We start from the raw sequence: 13,061 nt of genomic DNA, 5'->3' as shown, positions 1-13,061 counted from the left end.
TTGGTCCTGTTTGTAATTTGACCTTTGACTGAGCACTGCATTGCAGGGGGAGGTGGCATCACTGTGTATTGGTCAGTCTCAGTTCTCTGGGTTCGACACCTCAGCACAGAGAGCGAAGCAGTGGTACTGAGTTGTAATTCCTGATGTTAAATGAAAAAGCTCAACAGTTGAGAGGGACAGTTAAGAGTTGAGGCACAGGAGAACGTTTAATCACTATTCTAACTCACTCTGCTGGGCTCAGTGGTAGAGTGGGTCGTCCATCAATCGCGAGATCGACTTGGCTCCTCTAAGTCAGCGTATCGAAGTGGGCAAGACAACCCCAGCTTGTACTGAACTTGAACCCCAACTTGTAAATGTGTGTGAAAGAACAGTCTCCTCCAACTGAGATTCCTCCTGTATGAATGATGTGTGATGTAATGTGAATGGGTGAAAGAGGATGTCATGTAAAAACGCTTCAAAATGATTAGAAAGCCTCTATACAAGCACAGACTATTTACCATTTAATGTCACTGCGAATCTTGTATTAGTGTATCTGTTAGAGAACTGCAGAACAACATTAATACATATATTTCTTCTTTCCTTGTACCCTAGGAGTCCATACTTACTCAGCAATACTGTTATACCTTTGACAAATAATGATGTTAATTTTATCACTTAGCATGTCTCATTCATTCTGCTGTCTTGTGCCTTCAGATTTACACTTCCAGTAGCACAGTAATTGTATTAGATTGGTGAATTAGGTGAGAATACTAATTGTCTGGGATATGGGAGTAGCAATTCATCATCGTCATCAAACAGACAGAGATTTTTCCTAAAAGAAATTAGAAGACTGGTCTTAGATTCATCAGATGGACAACAACCATGACTCCAAATGACTGCTAGTGTTGCTCTATGTTGGTGTTTTTTGCTCAAAACTTTGATGTGATAAAGTGTCAGATGTTGTTTTCAGCTGCCCCAAAATGGCAGAAATTATAATAATAATAATAATAATGATGTGCCAGGGTGAGTTCAACAGAAAACTAGTTTGAAGCTTTCTCTCCTCTTTTCAGTACTGCTGCTAACTCAAGCCAGAGCACCCCCGCCTGCTCACCTGTCCTGCGAAAGCGCTCGCGCTCGTCCACGCAGCTGAGCCTTGAGGCTGACAGCAGCATGGTGGAGAAGGGTTCATCAGACCAGGCCCTCGACCGCTCCCCCACCACCCACGAACAGCAACCAATCTCTCAGCATCAAAAGGTCTACTCTCAGTCTGTCCATCCTACCAACACCGGCACTCGCAGTGGTGGCAAGAACTCTAAGGTGAGCACACAGAAGCAGGCACGACATTAAAAACACTGTTGTGCTTTTATTGGGTGACACACAAGGAACACAGCAAGGTAGCGTGCCGCCAGACAGTTCCCAGTACATCATCTGCTAAGTTATATATACATGTAGTATACATTTGTTCAAAGACATTTGGCAGCTATAGCATTAAGCCATTACACTATATTTGATTAGAAAATATTAAAGATGAAAAAGCACTGAACACAGACAAATATAAAGGAGATGACCAAGTAATTTTGGGAACATAGTGAGCTGATAAGGAGGTACTTGTGTACCTTGTGTGAATTGATGTGGACAAATGCAACAGGTTATAATCTTACAGATGATCCATCAGAGGTTTTTACATCAGATGTAACTCATGTAATTACATTCAGCTTTGTCTCTGAGGCTGCTGTCTTCCTGTTGGTTGTAAAGAATATACTACATGGCTGCACCATGACTGTACCATGGTTAACAAGGATCCGTCATGTTAACAAATGTTTGAAGTATATTGTGCAGCCCCCCCACGACAATTCATTTGCTTCATTAGTAGAAGAATAAAAAGATAAAATAATGCATAATAATATCATGAAACTCGACCACAAAAGTTTAAATGGTAAATATAAATTCCTTTATCTACTATTAAAAGGTTGTGTACAAACACACAGATATACAGCATCATAGTCCTATATTGGTCCACTGGTTGGTGTTGATTGATTTACTACACACATATGTACACATATACATATATACTGTATATATACATTATTGCATCATTGTTGGACCCTGCATTGGTCACTTTACCCAACATGTACCAGGAGAAAGGACACAAGTAGGATCTCTGGTCTCCAGGAGATTCTGTAGTCTGGTCTGCATAGGGCTTTGCCACATGATCATGTCAAGTCATTGCTGCTGATATATAACCACTAATATAAAATCACTTTGTGTCAGTCGCTGCGGTGTATCTCATGTTGGACTAACTTTCCCAGAGTCCTCAGGTTTTCACACTTATGTGTTAAACTTGCCTCTGGGCCCAGCTTTATCACTGCCATTGGTCAATGTGTGGCACATGAGCCCCACAACTTCAGGTCAATATAAGCAGAGTTCCCCCACTGCCCCCTCTCTCCTCGTCTGTACTCCTGAGCGTCAAGTCCTACTTCAATCAATCAATCAATCTTTATTTATATAGCGCCAATTCACAACAGCATTATCTCAAGACGCTTTACATAAAGAGCAGGTCTAGACCAAACTCTTTAATTAGAGAGAGACCCAGCAATTCAGGAATTAAAAATTAAGGATTCAAGAATTCCCACATGAGCAAGCATCAGATATTATATTGAGCAACAGTGGCAGGAAAAACTCCCCTTTAACGGGAAGAAACCTCGAACAGACCCAGGCTCAATGTGGGCGGCTTCTGTAGGGGTCCGTGTTGGGTGGAGGTTGGACAGAGAGAGAGAGAGACACAGAGAGACAGAGAGAGAGAGAGGGAGAGAGAGAGAGAGACAACACAAACTACTACTTCAGCTCTCTCTTTCCCTGGCCTTTCTTGGCTGGGCTGTGCTGGTGCCCTAGCTACAGCCTTGTACCTTCCTCGCCTCGCCTAGGCCCCTGAGGGTCCAGTTCCAGGTCTGCAGCTTGTCTTTCAGCTCCTGACCTGTAATAAGCAAACCATCTTTTTCATCGCAGCGACATGAAGTCCTGCCTGAACCAAGTTTCTCAGTGCCAGTAGGTGCGACTCAAAGTCTGCCAGCTGATCTTCAAAGCAACAATAGCACACCAGCAAGGTAGCATAGCCATAACCGTACTTTCCTAACCTGGCACCTTTATCATACGCACTCACACATATAGCTTTACAAATTGGACATCGACCAAGAGACAAAGCTAACAGCTACAGCACATAACTTGGGCTCTACCTCTGACCCACGCACTAAGGGGTCTGAGTGGCAGCTATTTAGTCTTAAGTTACCTTTTGGTTATTCCGCCTTATCTTCTTTGTTTCAGCGAACACAAGGCTGCACATGCACCTTCCTTCATTTGCATACTCTGCTTTAATATTGTATGAGAGTGAATACTGCCAAACTGTACTCTGTAAAGAACTCCAAAATCCTTTAACTAGCTATCAATATGGTAACTTTGGCTGTAGTTATTAAGTTCATTATTAATCATAATACCAAAATTGATAGCTTAGTTATTTTATGAAACTGAATCAGTTAAATCTTTTCCTTGTTTAATGAGATAGTACCCCAATCGAGCTGGACTTCACAGTATCATTAATCACCATTAATCAATATGATTATTAATTATCTCTGATAATTTAAAAATTATTTCTGATTGTCAAATTGCCCCACAAATGGTGAATGGTAAAATGGTAAATGGTCTGTATTTGTGTAGCACCTTTCTAGTCATTTCGACTACTCAAAGCGCTTTTATATCACATCCTCATTCACCCATTCACACAGCATTCATTCAGGAGGAATCTAAGTTGGAGGAGACTATTCTTTCACACACATTCACACACTGAAGCTGCTTCAGGAGCAAGTTGGGGTTCAGTGTATTGCCCAGGGACACTTCGACATGCTGACTCATAGGAGCTGGGGATCGAACCACCGCCATTCCGATTGCTGGATGACCCACTCTACCTCTACGACTGGACGCTCAGGGGAGAGAGGGCAGTGGGAGAACTCTGCTTATATTGACCTGAAGTTGTGGCAAGTTTAACCCGTCGGTATGAAAACTTGAGGACTCTGAGTTCAGAGAGGGAGCCTTTTGTTCAAAAGACAAAGAAACATGTAATCCTCACCATTTGGAGGAGCTTAACTTATTTCTTATCCTGTGTATACTGCTGTCTTGCTGTTTTGGATTATTAAAGTGTTGTGATGTTGCTGGGTTGTCCAGGGGTTGGCTACAAGTAGTGAAGGCTAATCATTGACACTGTGATCCCAGTTTAGTTCACACAGTGAACTTCTGTTCCTTATGTGGGAGAGACATCCTCAGTCACAATTATTGTGGAAGCACAGTATCATGACCATGTATGCTCAACACATAGTCAGCAATTCATCAAGACTTGAAGTGGAATGAAGTATCAAGTATCATTTTAGAAAATGGAATGACCATTTTACAGGCCCCTGCACAAGCATGGCAGGTATTTAGCCAACACAAGTGACTTCTTAATGAATACATTGTATGCTAGTTGCTTACTATGCTAAGCATATTGTACTTGAACATACTTAACAGAACACATTGATCACCTGGGATCACAAGACATGAGATTAGATGATTATAGCTTTCAGGATGGTCACTAAAATCATCTAATCTCAAGTGACCAACAAGCCAAAGTCTTGTCATGCTTTTTCTCTCAGTTGTGACATACAACAGTTCTGGTCAAATCTACCTGTTGACTTACCAGAAGAACAACATGAAGTGTACCACAGTAACATTACATTGTTTCTGGCTGTCTCACTCCTATAACTTAATTCATGTCATTGTTGTTTTCCATCACATGATGTGATTTTGTCAAAACTTTGCTAGACCTTATTATTTCTTCTGTGTTGTTTTTGCTTGTCTCAGATTGACTGGTAAACTACACAGTTTATGATGATTACCACTCAAAATCATGGATTCTTTTGTTTCATCATTTTGTACATGCCATGTCTTTGTTGTTGAATCCATTTCTTTTGTCTTTTTCATGCATGCAATAGTCTCACAAGCGGCAAACTAAAGTAAGCACAACTCTTTTCTAGATCTTTTCTTGGAGCTTCCTCTGTATGGGAGAAGCCTGCCAAGCTACTATTACGAGTTTCCTCAGCATGTTTGAATATTATAATAATTACAATATATAAATATAATAACATAATATAATAAAATAATATCCTCATCTAATTTTAATGATCCACTTCCTCCGCCTCTGCAGCAGCCTGTGTTCCAGAACTAAATGTCTCCTTTATTTTTACTGCCACTTTTTCAATGAAACCCACATAGTTAAATGTGTGAGACTGGGACACATTGAGCTGTGGCTGTCAAATAATCATGTGTAGCCAGCGATGTCCAGCCTCTGGTGGTCAGAGAGAGGGTCTTCATATAGACTTTTCCTTTGTGGTGTCATATACCTGCATCGTAGAGTGAGGCAGCTGCTTTTTACAAAGTCAGCAGACAGCAGTATCTTAATTATCTATCTTAGTTTGCCATCTACGATGCAGAACACAAAATATTTCCACACACTGATTCTCAGACGCTTCGGTGTGGTTATTATCTGATAAGCATGGGTTTGCCCACTGGAGACCTCTTCTATTTTTATCTTAGCATAGTTTACTGATTAGTCACAGGGCATCCAGCAGGGTGAGCAGATGGTGAATTTTAAGAACACCCTCTGCTGGACCACAAGGCAAACTACTTCAAATGGTCTGTTGAGCCTGTAAACTGCACATTTTCAATTCAAACAGGTCATTCCTGTTTGAATAATTAATGTTTTCTCATGTTTGAATGAAAGTTCAGTGGATCCAGTACTTCAGAAGAATTACCATGGCAGACTGCTGTCTCCTCAATAATTGTAAACATAATCAGTGGTAAAATTGCTATGTTCTACTTAACAAACTCTGAAATCAGAAGTACAGTAGCACTACATATCAGTATTTGTCACATTGGAACTATTTTTTCAGTATTCTAAAACAGGTCAGATGATGTCAGCACATGTACAACTGCAAAGCAAAAGGAACCTATAGCAAACATATAGTGGTGTTAATAAATGCCTCAGTATTGGTCTAACTCCACCTGAAGAGCATGGAATTGTAGGTAGTTTTTAGGTAGGTATGAGTTTCAATGCGTTAACCATCAAAATAATGACTGACTGCATCCTCTCTTGCTCTTTGTCAGTATGTCCTCCCAGTTAAAGAGGAAAAAGGGAATGTAAATTTGTCTAAAATCAAACATAGGCCACAGCATTTGAAAAGAAGACAGACAGCTATAACACGTTTATGAGCAGACTGTTTATATTCTCAAAGTCAAACTATCTTGTTTGCTACTTTGATTTTAATCACCAGTTTTAGACATATTGGTCATCTTAACAAACCAAGAGAAGTAATGCTTACTGTGGGAAATCTGAATAATTTGTCATATTAATGTAAAGTCTCATTGTGGAAAACTAAATGTTTCTATGGCATCAAGATATCAACTACGAATCTTTAACTGTCATCTGTGCTCCAAAACTCAGGCACTAGTTTTAAAATGTGACTTCATACGTTTAGAGTTTCACATGCCTGTACAATACTCTGCATTAAAAACCGTGACTGTTTTATTGATCAAATTCTTTCTTTTTGTCTTTGCCCTTCTCTCTGCTCTGACCACCTCATCCATGCTTTGATGTGACAACAGAAAAGTCAGAGCTGGTACAATGTAAGTTCACTGTTTCATCTACCTTTTTGTGATGTTATATGGTTTTAACTTGGCCTGCTGGAATGTTTTGAGGCACAAAACAGCAAGAGGGCACTGTTCTTCAAGAGGGATTAGAGCCAAAGCACGGCAGTGGACGAATTATTGTCCACATCACAGAGTCTGCCTTCCCTCGGCCTGCCGAAGTCTTGCCCATGCAATAGTTTTGCTATTAGAATTTGCTTAATTTGGTTTATTTCCCACTAAAAAGACATTTATCAGTGTGTCTACTTTAAGGAATACTTGAAGGAAGCTCTAATACGTGTGTGAATCTTTATTTGTTTTGTACACAGTATACTTCTTTGTATGTGTCTATTGCATTCCATACTGTTTTTGGGTGTTTGGGTAGAGATTTCCTTAGGCTTCAATTCATTGCCTTTGTTATAGTTCACAGGTTGAGTTTGACTTCAGCAGAAAAGCAGGAGAAGAGAAAAAAAGAGACATTGTGCAGCTGACCAGTGTCTAAGGGACCAAATGATCAGCTCTCACAGTGTGTCTGAGAGCAGTGCAGGATGTTGGGCATGGTTGTTCTTCTTTATTACACCTCCCCTATTTGCCCTCTTCTTTAACCATGCTGAAGATTTTCCTTTCAGCATAAAGATTAAGCTTTTATTGGCTGTGGCATACAGAGTAGAGAGGAACAGAGCCTCAGTGTTCATGCTTGCATGGCTGTAGATGATGCATATGGTAAATGGTAAATGATCTTTACTTGTATAGCACCACTAACAATTTAGTTGAGAATCTAGGATGAATACAATATTGCCAACACTTGGTTTTGGATGAGTTTCAGTTGCACTCATGATAATATACACACTGAGTTTGTCATCAGAATGGCCACAAGGAAAACGTCTGAGGACATAATAGACATAAAGATGTGGGCAAAAAAGAGATTTGCTTTTCATAAGGTGTTGAATTGTTATATGTATGTATTTATTTGAGATTAGCTGGCTAAATATTAATTTAGACAGGACAAGAGAACAGAATGAACAGGATTGACATATGGCAAGCTAGAAGCTGCTTTTGTTAGCAGAGCTGCAGAGCTAGCATGTGATACACATTTTTACAAGTGAATCCTCTCCATCTTCTTCACCTTATAGGATTTTATAAGGAAACTGTTATGTCTAACTAAACTGGCTGGACCCCGAAATGCAGACACAAGAGACTGGCGTTTCTGGTTAGAAGAAAAAGCAAGTTTATTCGGTGGAAGGTAGTGGGGAATCAGGAATTAACAGTCTCCAGGGCGAGAGTCGAAGGCTAACTGGTGGATCCCAGGGCCAGGGGCGAGAGCAGGCAACCTGGGGGGGAAACAGGGCCAGAGCGGAGGCAAGGAGGCGGAGGCGAGGAGGAGCAGGCTGGTGGAGGAGCTGGTGCTGGGAATCACGGCAGGGTAATGGACGATCTGGCAAAGAGTGGAGGACTGAGACGGTCTTTCGAAGGCTGGAGAGGTGTAGGTGGCTTGATTGTGAATCTGGTACAGGTGTGTGGAGACTGCAGGTGTGTAGGCCGGTGAACTGGAGTCCATCCATCCATCCATCCATCCATCCATTCATCCATCCATCCATCCATCCATTCATCCATCCATTATCTTCCGCTTATCATGGCGAGGTTCGCAGTGGCAACAGGTCGAGAAGGGCAGTCCAGACGTCATTCTCCATAGCAACGCTTTCCAGCTCCTCCTGAGGGACCCCGAGGTGCTACCAGATATATAATCCCCCCAGCAAGTTGTCGGTCTGCCCGGGGCCTTCTCCCAGTGGGATGGGCTCGGTAAACCTCCAAAGGAAGGCTCCCAGGAGGCATCCTGACCAGATGCCTGAACCAGCTCAGCTGGCTCCTATCAATGTGAAGGAGCAGCGGCTCTACTCCAAGCCCCTCCTCACTCTATCTCTAAAGTTGAGCCCAGACACCCTACAGAGGCTCCCCGAAAGAATCGCCACCTTATCATAGTGGTGGGGTTGCGCCCCTGTGAACCTGGGAGCTGTGTTGTCGGGGGCTATAGCCCCTGGTAGGGTCTCCCAAGGCAAAGTGGTTCCAGAGGAAGGGCCAGACTAAGAGCAATTAAAAAAATCCCCTGTATGAAGCGGAGCCAAAAGTTCAGTGTTCTCTCGCCCGTGTTAGGGAAACCGGGGCCCCCCTCTAGAACCAGACCTGAGACGGGAGCTTGTTGGCGAGTGTCTGGTGGCCGGGCTTGGATCCATGGGGCCCAGCCGGCCCAAACCCGAAGGAATAACGTAGAGGGCGGTGGCCCTGTGGGCCCACCCCTCACGGGGGCCATTACACGGGTGCATGGCAAGCCGTGTAATGACCCTGTCTAAGGACTCTAAGGACTCGGTTATGGCTGGTGAAATGTGGTAGGTCAGGTTAAATACTGAAAAAGTCAAAGGGAAACTGAAAAACATTATTAGTGATTAGTATAAGTATTATTAGTATAATCAGTGCAGCATTTCAGACCTCAAAAAGCACACACACACACACACACACACACACACACTCAAGCTTCTCCAGGAAGTGTACTGGTTCTTCCACTTCCTGTTGTTTTGGTTGTCGTCCATCACAGTCAGACAAGAGGAAAGGCTGGAGTGAAATGTAAATTTAGAAGAGGCCTCCTTTACAATATGCACACGAGCAAAAACTCTCTCTCTCTCACACACACACACACACACACACACACACACACACACACACACACACTCTGTCTCTCTCTCTCTCTCCTGAGGAACTTTAGTAAACTTTCCTTGGACCTCCCCCAATCTTTTCGACCACAAAAACACACTCACACAGACTCCTCCCACCTCCTGCACTTCTTCCAAACACTGCGCTGTCACAGAGCAATGCTTAAGGAGGAATCTTGGAAAAATGTAGCTCTGTGCTGCTCCAGTCATAACTGGTCTTTTACTCAACAAGCATTATTGTTGGAGTTGGACATCAGGAGCGTGTGTTGCATGGGTGGAGTTATGGTGCTGATGGACAGAGACAAAGAGGAGAACATTCTGCCTGAAGTGATGAGTGTCTGCTGCAAAAACTCAGTCAAGCTGGTCCTTGGAATTGTGAATCATCGAATCGTTTTTTTCCTTTGGGATATCAGACAGAGGACAACTCTGAGTTCATTTCTCTGAAAAAATATTTGGGGGTTTGTGTGCATTTAAATCAAATCTCTGAACTGAGTTTCTACAAACTAAGAGGTTGACGCAAAGACAAAGAGATGGGACAAGACAAACTATAAAAAGAGGAAAGATGACATTAGCGCAGAATCCAAGTTCATCAGCTCTCAATTTAGAGGCTGAAACAAACTGTGAGTGCGAAGTGGAGCCTGGAGCGGAGAAGTCGGCCCAGTGGCACCACTGGGCAGTAGAGGAGATCCCTGCTGTAAGTTTCTATCTACCTGTGCACTGGACCATAGCACAACAACAGAAGTGTTAGCGAAAAGACATAATTTCTTTAAAGCTAGTTGAAAGTTTAAAGAAGTTGTTGAGAAAGAGTTAAACATGACCAAAAGTTTAGTAACCATTAGGAAAAATATCAGACAGTGAAGATATAGAACTACTAGTATTAAAATTCAGTTTTGAATGTAGGGTCCAAATGTGTGTATTTCAGCCTCCATATGTGCCTCCTGGTCCTCTTTTGACAGATAAGTGCAGCGTAACTTCCAGAAACAGTAGGTTTGAGCTTTGCTTTGATCAGACTTGTTGAGGATACGCATTTTCTGACATTCCTGAGAAAAAGGCAAAGAGCTCAGAATTCATCTGCTCGGGATATTATAGCTGCGGCTCATTCCCCTCACATGTCCCCATTCTTCAGTCTGATTGGGTTAAACTGAAGAGGACATTCATTTATCACTTGTTCACTGATCAGAAACTATTTTCCCAATGCTTCATCTGCAGTGTCAGCTCTGCTCCATGTCTGTCAGAGCATGTTTTTATTGTCTATCAAAGACAAGGTGATCATTCATTGTGCATTAGGCAGAAAAAAGCTAGTTTAGGGTTAGGGTGATGACCCATCATTTCTTAATGTTTTTCCTGTTGTAGTTGGACAGTATGTTCACATTGTGAGACAGTCCCATCAAAATGTATTTATGGCATTAGTGTGTTCACATGCTAATATTTCCTAACACAAAATGTAACATAAGTACAGCTGAGGCTTCAGGAAATGTCATTGATTTTGCAGGTATTTTCCACAAATTGAAATTTTGACCTGATGATGGAACTCAGTAAAAAGTAAGATGATCACCAAAGTTCACAAAGAGCCTAGAGCCACGGCACTACTGTAAATAAAAAATATTTAGATCATATAATTTCTGTCACACTTAAAAGCCATCTACATTTCATTCTGGATGTAAACTTTTGCCCCCTCAAAGATGGCTCCCTCTCTCTGGGTTGGATGGAAAATCAGTGATTGTAAATGTTTGTATAGACACACACACACACACACACACACACACTCTCTGTCTGTTACTGTCTCTATGTATTCTCCGTAGGTATTGAGTCCCACCTACAAGCAGCGTAATGAGGACTTCAGGAAGCTTTTCAAGCAGCTGCCTGACTCTGAGCGCCTCATTGTGGGTGAGTCTAAACCACACAGAGATGGATACACCTCATGTTTACAGTATACAATAGTTACAATATACTTCAATTGCAGGATAAACATAATGCATCAAATAAACTTTGTGATGCCCTGTAGGCTCTAATTGCTGTCAACTGCTCTATCTATCTTCTGACTAGTGGATGACCCACAGACCTTTATCATTTCTTGACTTTTGACCTTGAACTCCTTCCAGATTATTCCTGTGCCCTGCAGCGGGACATTCTTCTGCAGGGACGCCTCTACCTCTCAGAGAACTGGATTTGTTTCTACAGCAACATCTTCCGATGGGAAACCCTGGTGAGGACGCTCATCTAACTTGACAGCTACAGTGTACCTCTCATAGTTTAACAATTTTCATATTAAGCACTTATTTTTGTGCCACACAACAGTGATGGTTGACTGGATTGTTTTACTTTGTGACTGACATTGTTAGAGCATCTTTAGCTTCTGTAATGTGACAGAATTCTGAGTGGAATTCAATCTGCGGGTGGGGTGTAGTAACTAAAGGAATTTGATCAAGTCCTCTCAAAAGTGGGCACTGCTTAGTGTACATAGTACTATATAGAGCACAACTATATTGTACAAAATAGAGCTTGTGTTAGTAGATCAGGGGGAGGAGAACACGGGAGAAATGAATTAGTTTGAACTCAACCAATATCTTTGCAAAGTTTTTGCCAACTAATAATCAAACACTCACCTCCTACTATGATATTGCTCTGCTAGCTATTACAACCAGGGATGTGCTAAGAAAACTAGATACTGTGATCCAAGATGGTGCCAACAGATTTCCACAGGCATCTCTGTTTTAGGATACATAGAACATGTACGTTAGATTCCATCTAGGGCCGAACTGCTGAATATGAAAATAATTTAACAAGACAGCGCTGAGAGGACCATTTTTTTTGGACCATTTGGATCAATCTCTGTACAAAAACTTATTTCTGGGTGGTTGTGACAGAAAAGCTTTTTAATCATTTTCTTCCAGCCATTTCTTTTGTTTTGTGTGTGAATGGGGAAAAAGTCTTTTGATTTTGATTTGTTTATTTTCGATATAAAGAATCAATGAGGATAAAAATGATTTTCTAAAAGTATACAGCAGTTGGCACACAATAAGTGACATCTTCTACTCTTTACTCTCAAGCTGATGGTCCGATTGAAGGACATCTGTTCCATGACAAAGGAGAAGACCGCCCGTCTCATCCCCAATGCTATCCAGCTGTGTACTGACAATGAAAGGGTTGGCAGATCCACATCCTTAACTTCAATATACACCGCTGTACTGTCTGAGCAGGCTCATTTCAAATGTTGTAATGCTTGTTATTGAATTACAAAGTAGGGTTGAAGTGTTTCCTCTATTTGTTGTATTTAAGGCAACCACATGTTATTAATGGCAAAAGAGTTCAAATGTATTGTTTGTCTTGGAGAGGAACACAAAGTACAGAATAATCTGATTATATTACTTATTGTACAATATTGCAGACTCATTTTGGTGATGATAGGTTACTTTTTAGAATGTAGATGCAGCCGTTTGTTTAGCATGTTGACACTCAGTATATTTGTGTTCCTAGATACAGTCAACCCAGTCTTACAGACGTTCATGACATAGTTATGAAATAATTTAATCTATTATTTCATGTCCATGGATACGCATTTCTCATTTCTTCATGTCCCTGAGCCTGAATTTCAAACTCATGTATTTCTATTGGATTATATTTTCGTGTCTGCATCTCGTCTTTTTTCCTCTCAGGAGGATTTCTGTA

The 13,061-nt window shown here is 41.5% G+C and overlaps 1 protein-coding gene across 1 annotated transcript in view; it reads left to right on the top strand.

Annotated features, from left to right (window-relative positions):
- Positions 1 to 13,061, top strand: part of LOC139212954 (protein Aster-B-like) — a 33,754-nt gene that overhangs the window by 5,126 nt on the left and 15,567 nt on the right. Inside the window, exons 2-7 of the mRNA XM_070843537.1 lie at positions 1,050 to 1,296; positions 4,998 to 5,018; positions 6,667 to 6,687; positions 11,195 to 11,279; positions 11,495 to 11,598; positions 12,443 to 12,538. Of these exons, the coding sequence (XP_070699638.1) occupies positions 1,050 to 1,296; positions 4,998 to 5,018; positions 6,667 to 6,687; positions 11,195 to 11,279; positions 11,495 to 11,598; positions 12,443 to 12,538 (574 nt within the window). The remainder of the gene's footprint in view (positions 1 to 1,049; positions 1,297 to 4,997; positions 5,019 to 6,666; positions 6,688 to 11,194; positions 11,280 to 11,494; positions 11,599 to 12,442; positions 12,539 to 13,061) is intronic.

The sequence above is a fragment of the Pempheris klunzingeri genome, chromosome 14 (assembly GCF_042242105.1).
Source record: "Pempheris klunzingeri isolate RE-2024b chromosome 14, fPemKlu1.hap1, whole genome shotgun sequence".
NCBI lineage: Eukaryota > Metazoa > Chordata > Actinopteri > Acropomatiformes > Pempheridae > Pempheris > Pempheris klunzingeri.
This window is presented reverse-complemented; position numbering and strand designations above follow the sequence as displayed.